The sequence below is a fragment of the Nelumbo lutea genome, chromosome 3 (genome assembly GCF_056320005.1).
Source record: "Nelumbo lutea isolate HS-2025 chromosome 3, American lotus-T2T, whole genome shotgun sequence".
Classification (NCBI taxonomy): domain Eukaryota; kingdom Viridiplantae; phylum Streptophyta; class Magnoliopsida; order Proteales; family Nelumbonaceae; genus Nelumbo; species Nelumbo lutea.
This window is the reverse complement of record NC_142686.1, coordinates 44,680,264-44,696,001: the sequence shown is the minus strand read 5'-3', so window position 1 is coordinate 44,696,001 and position 15,738 is coordinate 44,680,264. Positions and strand designations below refer to the sequence as shown.

At 34.1% G+C, this 15,738-nt stretch overlaps 1 protein-coding gene across 5 annotated transcripts; it reads left to right on the top strand.

The window, feature by feature from the left end:
• Positions 1–5,692: 5,692 nt before the first annotated feature.
• LOC148864620 (cadmium-induced protein AS8-like) lies at positions 5,693–15,375 on the top strand. Of its 5 annotated transcripts, none has more exons than XM_088976017.1 (5): positions 5,693–5,870; positions 7,105–7,357; positions 10,580–10,767; positions 11,357–11,416; positions 15,250–15,375. In XM_088976017.1, the coding sequence occupies exons 1-4, from the start codon at positions 5,853–5,855 to the stop codon at positions 11,387–11,389; spliced, it is 492 nt and encodes a 163-aa protein (XP_088832143.1). In that variant the 5' UTR covers positions 5,693–5,852; the 3' UTR covers positions 11,390–11,416; positions 15,250–15,375. The 5 variants fall into 5 exon arrangements, with proteins under 5 accessions (XP_088832143.1, XP_088832141.1, XP_088832140.1 ...); XM_088976015.1 differs by having other exon boundaries at positions 5,703–5,870; positions 10,580–10,855; XM_088976014.1 differs by having other exon boundaries at positions 5,703–5,870; positions 10,580–10,863.
• The last annotated feature ends 363 nt before the right edge of the window (positions 15,376–15,738 follow it).

Genomic DNA, 15,738 nt, shown 5'->3' with positions numbered 1-15,738 from the left:
GAGATGTTCTCAATGCATCATAGATGACAGGTGGGACAACTTAATTAGCTCTAGATGACAGGTGATCTTAAACTTCTACCATCAGTACAGATTGTTGAGATTTCAACTAATTATCCATTTAAATTGACCTAACCAGAGCCGCACTCAAGGCACACCAACAGGTCTAACAAATTTCTTTCATCTTTGTGTTTAAATTGTGCAGAATAGCAATTGGTCCACAACTTCTCTCCTAATGACCTTTTGGGGAATGCTAATCATACAACAACCTTATGGTTGTATAGTTTATGAACACCCTTCACATAAATGCATGGTAGGTTTGCTCAAACAATCGAACTAACCTGGTAAATCAGTTATTATTTAAAATTGAAATCTTAAAAAAATAAACAAAAAGTAAAAGCAGAAACAAATTCTAAAAAAATTAATAACCAGAAAATTGGAAACCAAAAAAATCAGAATCCAAATTCCAATATTTTTTCAAATTAAAAAAAAAAAAAACTAGGAAAATTGAGCGCCCAAAATTCTTCTAGCTTTATCTCCCCAATTAGAACAAAGAGTTGATCTTGGTATTTTTGCCTTGCATATGAGAGAGAGCCTGGTTCATGAAGACTTAGCAATCTGAAACATTTGAAGAAAACCCAAACCATGGTTCATGGATTGATGATCTGAAACATTTGAAGAAACTTATAACCTGTTTTTATGATGAACTCATAATATGAAGCATTTGTACTCCTTCCAAACTGAGCCCTAAAATTTGGTTCATGAAAAACTCAATCTGAAACATTTAAGAAATCTGAAATCTAGTTCATGTAACCAACTGGCCCAACCTCATATAGTTGGGACAACCTTAGTTGAGTTGAGTTGAAACCTAACTCATAAAAATTCATGAATAGATAGACTTGAAAAGCAGTTCAACTAATGTTAATATTGTTGAAAACCCAGAATTTGCCACCAAAGAAAGGTCATCCAAAAACCCAATGTTAGTAAAACGGTCTTTATTTTTTCCTTTCTTTAGTTACATTACTACAATAAAAAGATCCAAAAGTTTTATTTCTTTTTCCTTTTTTTTTTTCCTTGTAAACTAATTTAAATAGGGTTCCTATTATTTTTTTATCAATAACACAATTATATTCATTAAATAAGCAACAAGGTGGGACAGTTTGTTAGCTTGTGTATTAATATGTACAAAATTGAAAAACCAAACCGAAAATTTTGATATTAGTTTTTGGATTAAGAAGTCAGTTAATTAAAAAAATCGAATTAACCAAACTTTGTTATTTATAATATATACATAGATTAATTATATACTAATATATATGTTACATATCATATAGAATATCTATAATATATTATATTATACATTAGAACATACAATATTATATATATTTTATAATTTATATAATAACACATTAATGTATATTAATATATTAAATAAATTCAGTTTTAATCAAAATAATCAAAAACAGAACAAAAAATTTTAGTTTTTATTATTTGAAATTTTCATTAATTCGATTTAGATTTAGTTTTACATTTCAAATTTCGATTTTAAAAATTTTGATTAAAATTAAATAAACTGATTGCTCACCCCTAACTACAGAGTCCAACTAAAAGTGCTCAAAATTTCAACATGGATTCCCATCTGCAACGACAGTGCTGCTGCTAATGGGAAATTGGAGGATGAACCCTCGTCCGACATTACCTTTGATTGGATGAGAAGAGCCATCGATGTAGAGTGTTGGAATAGGTATGTGTGATGGTGATTGGTGTAGTACTGGCATAATGTGTTGTGGTGGTCCCTTGGGAAAGTATGACAAGGCTTTTTGAAGCACTTCCGTGGCTTGGGATGAGAGTTTCGAAGATTTTTTGGTTTTTTTGCTTCCTAGAGGAAATAAGCTAAGTTGTGTTTTTATTTTGATGATGACAACCAGTCTAAGAGGATGCCATGCAAATATAGGTTTTGGAGGAAATCTTTAGGTTCAGGCCTACTTGCGCTTCACACCAAATGACTCTAGCAAATGAGCATTTAATGAATAAGTGGAAAGGATCTCTTTTCTTCTTGACAAAGGCAGCACTAAGGTTTTTAAAACTGAACCAAACAACTAACCGGTTAGGTGTTTGGTTCCCAAGTCAAATGGTCCGATCGTTTGAATCGAACGGACGGCCTATTCTGATAAAAAAACTAAAAAAAATAAAAAAAAAAGTTAAAATTGTTATATGATTCGAACAATTCAACCACTTGGATCAGCGGTTTATTGACCAAATCAATGTTTTTTTTAACAAAATTCTGATTTTGGGGAAAAATGGAATCGGACAAATCGATTCCCAGTTTTTCAGTCTGACCGTCCAGTCCGGTCTAGCTTTGAAAACCATGGGCAGTAGAGTTGGCTTTCACTATTTAACCATTAGTGACACTTGTCTTTGGTTAACAGTCCATCCCATAAAATCAGACTTGGAATCTAAATGAAATTTTGAGTTTGTAGAGTATTTTCCAATTGAAGTGGTTGCCTAGACAATTGAAGAGTGAGGAATGAAGAATAAACAGATTTTACTGTATAAGAGCCTGAGTTAACTCTTTCTTCTCCAAATGATCTTGTCATTGTTCATGTCAGATTGTGGCTCAATAGCCAAGATGTAGGAGATGATACTTTTAGAGATCTTGTCATGTTAGCAGATCTATGATCTGAGAACTATGAGTTGCTTGCAATGTAATTAAGGTATACCATCGGGTAGGGTTGGAATGCAAGGACCGAGGGCTGAAATGGAAGAACCATCTTTGGTGATCCATAATAGGTTTGGTTTTAGTGCTAGAATCAACGTGTGAGCTTGTTGCCACCTTTAGAACTCTTACATCCTTTTTTAACCTATAAAATATTGGAATGGGGGAAGTATTTTTCCTGTATTATTGTACACTATAAAGACTTTGACTATTTGTGAGAAGCCTCCGTTGTCTACTAAACATTGCTTTATTCATAATGCCGTTATTTTAAAAATCAAGGTCACCTTGTGATTTAGGACAACACAGTTTTTCCCATGCTATATAGTATGTTTGGATGAATGATTCCCATCACTCCACCAAAATGCTTTAAAGACTTTATCCATTTGTAACAGCATGTTTGAGAGTAGTTTAGAACTCTAGGAGTTCACTCTAGAAATGGTTTGGTCTATAAATTCCTTGTAGCTAGGATGGTTGTTATTAAAGCTAATACTAGATTTCCCATAACCGATCCTTTGGCCTGAAATAGTCTCAAACATGTTTAGTATATGAGCGAGGGATATATGCAATCATCAACAAAGTGGAGATGAGTAATAGGGGTGCCTGTGCCACAGATCTTAACACCTTCAATCTCTCCATTCACTACTCCTTGTTGGAGTAACTGCGTAAGCATTTCAGTGCCAATGATAAAAGGGTAGGGACAGGGATCAACTTGTCTAAGACCTGACTTTAGCTGAAAATGTTCACGGGTTTTCCCCTCAATTTCGATAAAATAGATGGTTGTAGATATGCATTAGTGAATTAAATTGCACCATTTGGTGGGAAAGCCCATCATCTTTTGTAAGACATGAAAATGAACATATTTTGTTCATTTTCATTTGAATTCTCATGGTATGAGTGATTTCCCTTAAACTATATTTGGTTTGAAAGAAAAGGTAGGGAAAGGAAGAAAAAGGTAAGAAAACTTATACAAGTTTTATAAAAGTTTTCTTACCTTTCCCTACTTTTTCCTTCAAACCAAACATAGCTTTACTAGATGGAAGTTTGTCCAAAATTTTCCCTTACTCCACCTTGTAAGGGAACCCAATCTGTCTTCTTAGTAAAGAGGTTTTCAAATCATTATCCCATATTATTGCCTTAGGCTGTGTTTGGAAGAGGTGTAAAACGTCATCAGTGTAAAAATACATTGATGACGTTTTACATTGAACTTTAAATATATATGACCATTGTATTTTGAAATCGATGTAAAAAGTGGTTTAAGTTTTACATCGACAAAATCGATGTAATTTTTATATCGATTATCGTTGTAAAACTTTAAATGTGATGAGGTTTTACATCTATCATCGACATAAAACTACATTCCATCCAAACACACACAAAACTGAACCTGAGTATAGTTTTATGTCAATAATGATTACACTTGTTTATCAAACGCGTACAAAAGCGAACCGATGTAAATTTTACATCAGTTCTTGATTTACGTCGCATCTAAATACAGCCTTAACTTTGTAAACACTTGCAACTTATAGAGGAGGGCACTCAATCTTATGGGCCATTGTCTCACTTCAGCCATTATCAAACCACCCGTCAATAAATCACTTTCTTATACAATTATGTTATACTTGGACTAAATTGGACCGGACGGCGGTTGAAATGGAGACCTCACGACAACATTTCCATTCATCCTATATAGTCAGAGAATGCAATGTATATATTTGTCATTTTTAAAAATCTAATTGTATATATATTTTTTTCTTTTTTAAAGGGATGTAAATAAAGATGCAAATAGATCAGATCGGATTCGAATTCATTGATCCGAAGATCTGATCAGACTTGATAGGATTTGATTTGAATTTGAATCCTATCGATAAGTTGGATCTTTGGATTTGATCTGATCTGACTTGTTTTTCTAATTAATAAATTACTAAAAGAAAAGTAAAATATACTAATTTAAATAAAGTAAAAACAAAAAATACAAGTATTTTTTTAATTATTTCTCATCTATAAACATGTATTTAAAAAAAAAATAATATAATAAATTTATAAAAATATATTTATAAATAAATAAATAACACACACATATATATGAATTATATATTTACATTTATAAATATATAAAATATATTGAATCAGATATGGATGATCCGAATCCGATCTAAAGATCTGATATGATCAACCAAATAGGGTCAGATCTCATATCGGACCATGATCCGATCCATTTACACCCCAAGATGTCACCGGGTTTGAATTAACATGGATTTGCCTCAACCCTAACCTTCCGTTGGAGGGTCAGGTTAAAATTTAATTTAAGTTAAAATCTGATTTAATTTAAATTAAATTAATGGCTTTTAGGTTAAAATCTGATTTGGCAAAAAAAACTTAAAATTCTGATTTATAGATTCTAATTTTCACTCAAGATGAAAAGTAAAATAAACATGAAACGAAAAATCTAAGTTTTAAGCATATCGAATTAAAAGTCTTTTTACCAAAAAAAAAACCATAAAATTACAAGAATACCCTATGTATAAATAGGGGTATCATGAGTCATGACCCATCGGAGCGGATCAACCAAACCCGAATCCGTTTGGGGCAAAAGAATCAATACGTTAACCCATGAACCTGACCCCAATCCGACCATACCGGATTTACCAATTAACCTGATCCAACGCCCAAATAAAAGGTGCAGTGTAAGACGTGAAGAAAACTTACACCGAGCACCCGACCAACCCACCCCAACCCGCCTTGGCCTCAGCTCGGCTGGATTATCCCAAAGTCATCGGGTCTGGCTGACTTAAACTCGACCCGAATTGTAATCCCCGGAAAAGAAAAGAATCTATAGGCAATCAGCCACAAAAGCCCATAGTATGGAGATGATAACTGTCCATTGGTTTGTTTAGAGTAACTGGGCCCACTGGGCCCAACTTATCCTGGCCCGAGGCCTGTAGGAGAACAGTACAACCGTCCAAACTACAAGTAGCTATCAGGGTGATCCATTACGTGAAGAAAAACACTAAAAAGTGCCTCTGAACACTGAACACTGAACACTGAGGAAGAAGACGAAGAAGGAGAAAGAAAGCAAAGAAGGAGGCCAAGGGCAAGGGAGAATGGTAGAAAACCAGTTGATGTAGCGTCTTTCTGTCTGATGGTAAATGGAATACCGGTAATTGCTCTTACTTCGATCACTTGTTATTTCACAGCCCCAGCAATCTTTCCTTTGGATTCTATTTCTTAATATGCATTTTTTTTTTCTGTTGTTATTTTGCTTAATTATTTGATTATAGGGGTTTTCGATAATTCTCTGCAATTTTCTAGTTGTTTAGGCACAGAAATTGTGTATATTTGTTGAACTTTAGTTAAGGTTCCCTCTATTTTTTCTTTTCTTTTTCTGATACAGGTATGGTATTTTGATTTTGAGTGTGCTTTGGTTTCTTTTTTAAGTGTTTCTCCCTAGTAGCTCCATACATTCTTGCAATTAAATAGTAGAACTAGCCAAATTTCTAGTAGTGAGATCCTTGTCGATTTTTATAATTGTAAAAGAAAAATCAAAACATTTTCTGATATCATGGACATATTCAAACTGTTTTAAGTTCTCTGGTTTCATGAATAATTAAGAGTTTCTTTTTTTCTTCTTAAGCAAGGTTGAAAAGTAGGCAGGGCATAATGAATGGTAAGTTTGTGTTTGGACAGAGATGTATTATCTAATGGATTTACTTTTCTGAAATAAATCTCCTTTCGAGGTGTTAAGAAAATGACATTACCCTTGCCCTCAAATTTGTTCCTGCTTACTTAGCTGAGCTAGTGTTGGGTTGCGTTGTAAACAATGTTTTCATATTTGTTGTTTTGAGTTGTTTGGCTGGATGACTAGGTTTGTGCTTGTATTGTAAAATGCCGGATGATTTGGTTAATGAGATATCGAAAGGAAGCTGTTAGGGATTCTTTATCTTAATTAATGGTCCCCATGTATATACCGAAAGGATAATTTAGACCTTTTGACTGAGACTAGATGAGATTTTAGTTCATAAAAAGAGCACCAGTGGTGTTTGGGAGAACTTGGAATTTGGGGATGTGTTGATGATTATTAAGTATTAGGTTCTAGAGACTAGAGCAAAGAGTTAATCTTTTGTTCCAGGATGAGAACATTGAACTTTCCATGGCTTGGTATTAAAAAAAAATGCCATGGCTTCAGAATGTTTTTTTCCTACTGTACTCTCAATCGTGAGTGATATGGTGTATTTTCTTGTTGAATTCTCATGCATAATGACTTGAATTAAACAATATATATGGAACTTTTCTTGTTATTAATGAAGTCAGATCTTATGCTTATTGCAATTATGGGCTCTTAGGATATTCAACTTTGTTTTATTCAAGGATTGTGACACTGATTTTATCTGCAGCTGCAAATCCATATGATCATAAAAGCGTTATTTAGGAGGTACGGAAGATGGAATCCTGTGCACCCAATATCTGGAGCCTTTTGGGGCATGGGGATTGGCATAGGATGTGGTGTTGGATGGGGTCCCGGCTTTGGCCCTGGGGTGGTTGGCTATGTTGGAGCTGGCTGTGGGGTTGGATTTAGCATTGGCATCACATTGGCTGGTGTTGGAATTGGTCTTCCTGCAAACTTCCTTGTTGAAATTCCTTCTAATGGTACACTTTTTCATATGATTCATATTAATACAATATTTTACAAATTCTCAAAAAAAAAAAAAAAACTCACACGGTTCATGGTTTACTATTGGGTCTTTGGGACTCCTATGGAGATGTATTATTTCTAACATGCATTGAATGGATTATGCTGTTATTGGAATTTTACTTGGAGATGTATACCATTTTCCGATCTTTGTACCCATTGGAATTTTACTTGAAGATTCCTAGTCAGGCATTTAATCTTCCTTTATTTTTATAAGACACACTTCTCTCCCACTATCCATCAGCCGTCCAATCACCACTTTTGAGTCACCTTCAATGATTAGTTTGTTCATGTCATATCTCTTACCTGTTGTATAACTTGGAGAACAGCGAAGAGTTCAGCCCTTGTGGAGTCCAATTCCAAATGGACTTGAAAAGCTTTCTTTAGTATAGCCTTCTTTATCCCTGAAAACTCCTCCCACTCAAGACAGGACCCAAATTTCCAAAGCTCATTCCATCAAAATTGAACTTACTTAATGAAACCTGCCTTAGGTGGTTCAAGCACCTTTGAACTACTATATTTTTAGAGGACGTTGCTGCCACTTCCCTCCTTTTTATCCAGGTATTATCTGCTGAGGATGAGAAAACATCCAAAGATTCGATCCAGTTTATCACCCTAATCATAATACACTCAATTAAATCCTCTCTACTCCTTTCTTGCTCCTTAAAAATTCTTGTGCTCTTTTTCTCCCAAATTGCCCAAATGATTGCTGCTGTAGTGCACCTCCACATAATTCTTTCTCGTTTCTTTGGCCACGTGAAGGTTGCCAAGAAAAAAACAAGTCATGTCCACCATAAGAAGACTTTAAACCAAAATAATAAAATGGACTTGACTGTTATTTTATAACTATAGTTTATGATGCTTCCAAATTAACACATTTATTGTATCATATGTTAAATGGATCTGGAGGTATACAACATACTTAATGTTTTCTTAAATATATAAAACCAACATTTTGAACACTATGTGGCACCTTCTTTAAGTGTCTGGATCGATAAACAAATAAAGAAGATAATGTTCACATATATGTAATATGTGTGTTTTATAGTTTGTACAGGTTTACTTGCACGAGACTTAAGCATTAGGTTTCATACCATAACTTCCTAGACCCTTTTAGATGTACTTTTTAAACAGCATTTAGCTTGGAATCCATACACCACACTTGTTTTTAAACAATAGTAAATCCAATCCCTCGTGGAAGTAAATCATCAGAAATTCTGGTTTAGAGCTATTTGATGTTGGACAGATAGGGTCATTTTGGATTTGGTGTTTGACTTTATATGGTGAAGTAATTTTAGTGATTAATGATGAAGAATATAGATGGGGAAAAGCAGACAGTTTGCTGTACACCAAAGAATGAGGAGGAGATTAAGAAGGGAACTCTTGCTGTTAGACCAGTTAGCAAGAAGATGGCAAGAAATAACTGATAAAAAAAAAGATGGCAAGAAATAGATTTCTTAGAAGCTAAGATATTCACATTCCTGTAAGGGTGCTCTACCATGCCAAATACATCAACGTTTAGTGTAAAATTACCATCTGGCACCTTGTCCACATTTGTCATTACCATATCTGAGTAACATAGCTTACAAGAAGAAATTAGAGAGGAAAGAAAGAAATACCTGGCTACAACCAGAATTCACTAAACCAAGCTTTTGTTTACCAAACCACATCTTCTAGTTTTCAATTACAACGAACTGTTTATAGACTCATAACTATTTTTTTTTAAGAAAAGGCAACTTGTATTCATACTTCAAAAAAGGGAAGGGCCATGTAAACAAAAAGGCAGGGGCCCAAACAATTAAAATAACAATGCATTTGCACTATATAAAATATCCCTTCCCAAACCAGATGTAGCTAAACTATCTGCCAACTGATTTAGCTCTCTTGGAATCCGTCTGAAGCTACAGTTCAAAGTGGAGGAGATGTCGTGGATTTCAAGAAGATGAGATAGCTTCCAAGGGGTGGAGTCCCTATACTTGACCCATTTTATAGCATTCTTGGAGTCTAGGAGGGTTAGGAGGTGAATAACCAAGGTATAAATCTAGGAGGGCTAGGATGTTATTTTAGGACCATAGACAGGAATCAGTGAAGTTATAAAAGGTCTCAAGGCTTTAGTCACAAGAATTGCAGATTTGTCCTAGAATAGTGAAAAAGTCAAATTGGAGAAAATATGATGATTGGAATTTTTCATTGAATTTTTGTATGGGTTTGTCCTAGATGGATGTAAAGGTTGACCAAGTTTGGTATGGTTTAGAGTACATTTTGCACAAAAGGACAAAAAACTTTGGGAGGTGGAGAAAATTTGACAATCATGGAATCTAAGTCCCCAGGTGGAATTTTGGGATAATATTTGGAGGTATGAAAGTAACAGGGATATATAGGGGGGGTGTATACTTTTGAGTTTGTGATGAAAATAAAAGGAAAAGTTACTTTGATGAAGAACTTGTGTCTGTTAATGGCTGTAGTGAATTCTTGAAAGACTAAGAAAGAAAATAGATAGAAAAAGAAGAGAAAGAAAACCTGAAAACACTCAATGGGGTAAAATAGAATATGCTGTCAAATCTCAAATAAACTCATTCATTCATGAATCCACATTTTTGCAGTTCACACATACACATACGTAAGGCTGGTCGGTCCTACTAGAATTAGGAAAAACAAAAACTGCAGAGTTTCCACTATCGTAAGAAAAGTAACTAACAACTACTTAACCAATGATTATGAAAATGACTCAATGGAGTACAAACAGAATATTCTGTAAAATCTCAATTAAACTCGTTCATTCATCAATCCACGTTTTTTCACTTCACACATACAAATACACTGTAAGGCTGGCTGGTCTTACTAGAATTAGGAAAAACAAAAACTAGAGTTTCCACTATCATAAGAAAAGTAAATAACTCCTAAACTACTTAACTAATGTTTATGAAATTTTAAACAAAAACAAACTATGAGTAGACAAATCAAGAAACTGGACTGGACCCTATAGTAATGCATAAAATGATTAAAATATCTGTACCATCTAAAAATACAAAAGATACATAAATTTTTCAAAGGATTCCAGTTTTATATTCTTTGCTCCTGCATCACATCAGCACATATTATATGGATGATGGACTTTTTCCTTTGTTGTGCTCCTGAGCTTGATTCTCTCTCTCTCTCTCTCTCTCTCTCTCTTCCAGTTTTTGTGGCAACTAGAGCCTGTGCATTGGAGATTGCCAGATCCAACCTTCTTTTTTCCATGCGAAATGCTGTAGAGGATGGTTGGAACCATGTTGCTCCACATGTTTATGATTTGAAGAAGGGAGCCAGTGGAAAGCTGTCCGGCTTTAAGCATATAAATTCCATGGACCATGGTGCCAACTTCCCTGTAATGAACAATGAAATTTCTTGCCATGTTAGATCTATGTTGGACAATGCTGGAGCATTGAGAGATCGCTGCTTGAACCCTCACAAAGGTATAGAAGTAAGCCCCTAATTTCCTTTTTCTTTTAGGAGATCAGTAATATCATTTATAGTGGAAAACTTTTGAGTTAAGCCTCAAGATCAGTAATATCATTTGGACAACTCAAATGATATTACTGATCTCCTAAAAGAAAAAGGAAATTAGGGGCTTACTTCTATACCTTTGTGAGGGCTCAAGCAGCGATCTCTCAATGCTCTTTAAACTGCTTCTTATCACTAATATCATTTAGGAGATCAGTAATATCAGTAATATCATTTGATCACCAGTAATATCAGTAATATCATTTGATCTAAACGTCTTTTTTAACTGTTCTACTTTTGAGTTGTCCAAATGAACACCAGAAGATCCGGAACAGAAATCTTGAGGCTTAACCAAACCAGTTTCTTATCACTGCAACTCATCTATTTCAAAAATTAGTGTTTAGCAATGATCAATCTGATTTAATCACCTCAATTAAAACTTGACTTTTAATAATGGACATTGCACTGTATAGAGGGGGATCAATGATGGAAGGAGATTCGTGTAGCTGACAGCCTGACACCATATAGTTGAGGCAAGGCTTTTTTGACTTGTTAAGTTGAATTGGAAGCTTTTTTTTTTTTTTTTTTTTTTTGAGAGGCTAAATATCAAAATAAGTTTTGTGAAGTTTTTTATCTGATAGTTTTTATTTCATTTATTATTACTATTGTTGCTGTTGTTGTTGTTGTTGTTGTTATTATTATTATTATTAGTAGTAGTAGTAGTAGTAGTATTGTTATTATTATTTACTTTCTTTCTTTTCTTTGATCATTTCTAAGTCATTCATTTAGTGTTCTATATTAACTCTAAATTTATACGGATCTACTTGTAAGGCATAAGTCCTAGGAACTTGTGATGCACTTGGTTTGATTTCTGGATTAAAAATTGGGGTTATTGTAGTTTTTCCTTTAATCTCAGTATTGATAGCTAACAAACTATATGTAAGCTATAACGCCCAAACGGTTATATGTGCCTATCATGCTAATGTTTGATAAATATGTGCCTGATACATCAAAGGATACTGCATGGATACTTATTACAGTATGTTTCGTAGCATTAGTACTCTTAAAATATGTAAAATGATACATCTTAACAAATCATAGTATAAATGTATAACTAATCTCTATAAATTATTAGTTTAACTAAATTTGGCAGGTGAAAAATGGCACTCAACTTCAAACAATATTAGTATAATAGACAGCACACCTTTTTTTCGATAATTATAGACAGCATACCTTTTTATTTACTTTTCTTAAAAAAAAATCTTTTTACCACAAGATATAACCAAAATGTTCAGGATCTCATGTATATTAAACTAGTGTACATAATAAAAACATGTATACTTTTTTCCTTTAGGTATGTTCTTTAAACTGCTTCTATATTCTCCTTTTTTTAGCGATAGAGTTCTTTTGATTGTGTTGGAAATCAAAGAAAATAAAATTAAGATTTGTGTGGTGTTGAGAGATATACTGTATTTGGTTGTATTTGTAATATTGATAAGTTATGGGGACCTATATGTACTTATGTTAGAAAAAGGGGCTTATGTGTAATTCTAATGTATTTTGGTCTTTTGCTTATTTAAGCAAGTGGTTGTGTGAGTGAGGAAGAGAGTAAGAGTGTGTGTGTGTGTGTGTGAGAGAGAGAGAGAGAGAGAGTTGTATCTCTTGTTCTCATAGTGGATATGTTTCCTCTCCTCCTGTGGATGTAGGGTACCAAGTCGAACCACATTAAACCTTAGTGTTTCCCAATTTCTTCTTCTTGTTTCTTCCTTGAGTTGTTATTCTATTTTATGTTGGTTAACATGGTATCAGAGCTATTTTATGTTGTTTAACATGTGGGATACCATTTAGGACAAAAAAAAAAAAGACAGTCAATTTCTTGAACTTGAATGTATCTTACATTTGCCTAATTGTTGCACCTTTGAAGTTTGAACCTGGAAGAATGTAAATTGACAGTCAGTTCTTGTTTGTTTGCAGCAGTCGGTACTTCTACTTGCTTTACTTATTGGAAATGACTATTGAAATCTTATGCCTTTTACACTATTTCCTAAAATCAGCATCATAATCATTAAACAGCTAACCTGAGTTGGGCATTGCCCGGGTCTGTATTAGACATGTTGCATGCCCGGCAGATTCAAGGAATAGCAGCTATTCCTTGGACAATCTGGTCTGAAAGGAATAGCAGAATTTTCAAAGCTAAGGCAAAACCTCTAGAGGAACTCTTTAATATAGCTGTTGGCAGAGTTGGGTCCTGGGCCTCAGTCTCTAAGAACATCTCTCGGACCACCCCATTGCCTTCTCTGTATCATGCTGACCTTGTACTGATGTGATGTTTGTTGTTTGTGTTGGGGGATCTTTAGTTTAGAGCTTTCTCCAGTGGTGTGTTGTATCATTACTTCTTTTCATCAATAAAATTTACTCATCTTTCTTAAAAAATAAAATAAAATCTAAGCCTTGTCCCAACTATACAGGGTCAGCTACATGAATCCCACCATTCCATCCTCTTCAGTACCATAATCATTGCTAAATTGTGAGCCCTTAAATCATTTCTCAGTTCTCATTCCTTCAATCCATGTTGTTTTTTTCCCTGCTCCCCTAGCTCTTATTAGCCCCCTCAACATGTAATAGATTACTTCTTATTGGTGCTGTAGATGGCCTTCTTTGCACATGCCGAAACCATTTTAGTCTATTTTCCCTCATTTTATGACCTATTAGAGCTACTCCTAGGATGTAATTTGTGGTTTTTTAATAAATCTTTCTTTTATGTTACTATAAAAAAAAAAATAGAACTACTCCTAGGTTCCTCCAAAGTTCATTTATGATCCTATCCTTTCTAGTTTTCCAGTTCATCCATCTCCGCATTCATATCTCCACCACACTAATTTTATGCACACATTGTTTCTTGATTTCCCAACACTATATACAACATTACAACACTATATAACTGTTTTATATGGTTTTCCTTTTAGTCTGAGTGGTATTATCCTATCACATAAGACTCTGTATGCACCTCTCTATTTTGCCCATCCTGCTCTAATTTTTCACTCACCATTAATATTATCAGAGGCTTGACGTTATATGAAAGTACAAGGGTCTATCAGAAGAAATTTATAAAAAAAATGGGTCTATCACAATAAATAGTACAGGGAATTTAAGTGTCATGCCCCCATGATACAGAGGCGATCTTTGTAGTTTACCCAAGAAGAAAGATAGCAATATGGTATGATAGAAACAAATAAGAATATGTCAGACAGTGCTTTATAATGTTATATTCTCATGATCATCATTATGGGTCATGGCTTCTCTATTTAACAGGATGTAATCAAAATAGCGTTGGCTGCTAATTATAATAGAAAGTTGTCCAAAAGTTAGAGAAATTGGCTATTCATTGCCAAAGTCTTCAATGGAGATGTTGCCTATGCAAGTAAACATGCGTTGAATAGTTGATTTGCTTAGATGTTAATTTGGATATTGGACACTGGATGAACTGTGTTGGCTTAAAGTGTTTATATGTTAATTTGGCATGCATTGATTGGTTATGTAACTCTTGGTTCATAACAGACTAACCGATGGCCTACTAGATGAGCAAATCAATTAGTCATCAGGGCATTTGTATATGATGGAAAATGATTGTAAACAAATAAAAAGGATATTACAAACTATGTACAAATGTGAAGATCCTGCAGGAAAACCTGGATGATAATATATTTGAATTACTTTAACTGAATAAAACCTTAACCCAACTATCAGAATCAGCATTTGAATTACGATTATAAGAGTTCATTAATATGTTTGAATTACTATTAATTTGGTAAGGATGACTTCTCAAATGTGGGTTTTAAATTTTAAACAAAATAAAACAAATACATTAAATTTTGTACATAGAAAAATTGCGTGCCATACCCAGGGACCACATTGTAAAAGCCTTGCTGCAAGAGTTTATAATGAGCATGTAGAGTGTTGTCAGCTCAATGCTTTTATGTTGTCCCCTCCAATCCTATCTTTTGAATTTACATTTTTTTTCTTTATTTTCACGGTAATAAGGTTTTTCAATTATGTTAACTAGTGTAAGGGCATGCTGGCAAGTAAAGGGTAAAGATACTGAAGTTAACTTTTATAACCTGCACCAAAGCCAAGTATCCACTTTATATAGTATAGATGATATATTTTAGTGATGCTTTCTAAGTGTTAAGAGATGCTATATTATTAGTTTCAGTAGTCTTTTTTTCCCCTCTATCCTTCCCAAACAAATCCCTCCAACACCAGCCTGTTCATTTCACAGGTCGGTGTTATTAAGGTTCTAAATTTATGTTTCTATCTATACCGACTAACAAGAAATTTTCTAATGCATCTCTTGGTGTTTTTGCAGGTTTGAAAGATTAGTGTCATGGAGGACTAATGTAACCATCAAACAAGTTGTAATTGTAAAAACTCTCTTTGGGCCAAGGTTTCGGCCCCTTGCTTCAATAAAATTTCCTTTTATCCAGAGTAAAAACTGTCTTACCCATTCACAAGAAAATTGATGAATTGGAAGACGCTTGTTATAAGGGTATATAATAAAAAAAGAAAAGAAAAGATGATTATTTTCTGTAGGATTTTTGGGAAGAAAATGGTACTGCTTGAAAGATTTCTAGAGTCGAATCATACCGAGAAAGTTGCTTGATTTATCATTTTTGTTTATGGGAAATGATCGACTGAGCTGATCGTTTGCATTCATCCTTACATGTGCAAGTCAGAAACTAGGGGTGTCAATTGGACTTGATTTGGTCCAGTCCGATGTCCAATATGAGTCCATTACATATGGACCACGTCCAATCCAATCTGATGAATACTCTGGACCATTTTGGACCAGTTCAAT

Bases quoted from the DNA above. Each gene is read 5' to 3' on its own strand.
- LOC148864620 (XM_088976014.1), top strand. The intron at 7,358-10,579 runs GTACACTTTTTC...TCTCTCTTCCAG, and splicing joins TGTTGAAATTCCTTCTAATG to TTTTTGTGGCAACTAGAGCC. The intron at 10,864-11,356 runs GTAAGCCCCTAA...TGCACTGTATAG, and splicing joins ACCCTCACAAAGGTATAGAA to AGGGGGATCAATGATGGAAG.